The 950-nt window shown below is 30.4% G+C and overlaps 1 protein-coding gene across 1 annotated transcript in view; it reads right to left on the bottom strand.

Moving 5' to 3' along the window:
• Positions 1 to 375: 375 nt before the first annotated feature.
• Positions 376 to 950, bottom strand: part of LOC136084702 (uncharacterized) — a 7398-nt gene continuing 6823 nt past the window's right edge. Inside the window, exons 5-6 of the mRNA XM_065805292.1 lie at positions 690 to 849; positions 376 to 553 (exon numbers count right to left, since the gene is read on the bottom strand). Coding sequence (XP_065661364.1) covers positions 444 to 553; positions 690 to 849 — 270 coding nt within the window. The 3' untranslated portion in view covers positions 376 to 443. The remainder of the gene's footprint in view (positions 554 to 689; positions 850 to 950) is intronic.

Here is a 950-nt window from a genome sequence, read left to right as displayed (position 1 = left end):
TTGAACGCGGTACTTCCAGGGACGTGGTGGTCGAACTCCGAACCTCTCGCATACAAAGCGAGCGCTCTCACCACTACACCACTACCGCATGTAGAGATATATAGTAGAGATAAGCCGATTTCAAAATTCACACATTGCGATTCTTTCACTATTCTAATTTTTTATAGTGATACAAAAATACACACGCGCATGGATTTGATCAGTTTAGAACCAATTTTAAATAGAATCAGTAATCCCTTAAGTGCATTGAAAATTTTACTGATTCTTACGGAATCCTTCGATTCCGTAAGAATCAATCAAATTGAAATCATCTCTAATATACTTACTCAGAATTAATTATATTATTTATAAATAATGCAATACTTAAACAAACAATTTTCCAGTTGAAACTATTAAGATGTTTGTATTAAAAATACAAACACAATTTTTCCTTTAAAAAAACATTACAGAAACTCATCTTTCTTGTTTTCAAGGGCTCGAGGAGCACGTTTTAATTGTTCACCAATGAAGGAATCCATTACTTTTGCCGAATTCCCATCTGATACTAATGTAGCTAAAATAAAGCTATAGTAGAACAACACTTAATCTAGTAAATAAACCTAATATTCAGTTTAAAATTTTAGTCATTAATAAAAGTCATCAACATCTTTAAACAACAGGCTTTGTATAATATATATATAAATATTTACCAAAAATTGCTTTACAAAGTAGCGTCTTTTTAAAAGCACGTTTCCCATTACTTCCTGTTTTGTTGAACTGGGCCTGTACACTCTTATCAAGAGTCTGATTATTACATTTGCTGACAAGCTGCGAAGGTGTTTCTCCACCTAGTTGTTTCAAACGTTTTATCTAAACCAAAAAAGATCTAAACAACTAATATATTGGTTTGATTTGTGTACATATAATTTATTTGTTATATATATGTTATATATAACATATATATATATATA

Source organism: Hydra vulgaris, chromosome 09 (genome assembly GCF_038396675.1).
Source record: "Hydra vulgaris chromosome 09, alternate assembly HydraT2T_AEP".
NCBI lineage: Eukaryota > Metazoa > Cnidaria > Hydrozoa > Anthoathecata > Hydridae > Hydra > Hydra vulgaris.
The sequence above is the reverse complement of the archived record's forward strand: the minus strand, read 5'-3'. Positions and strand labels throughout refer to the sequence as shown.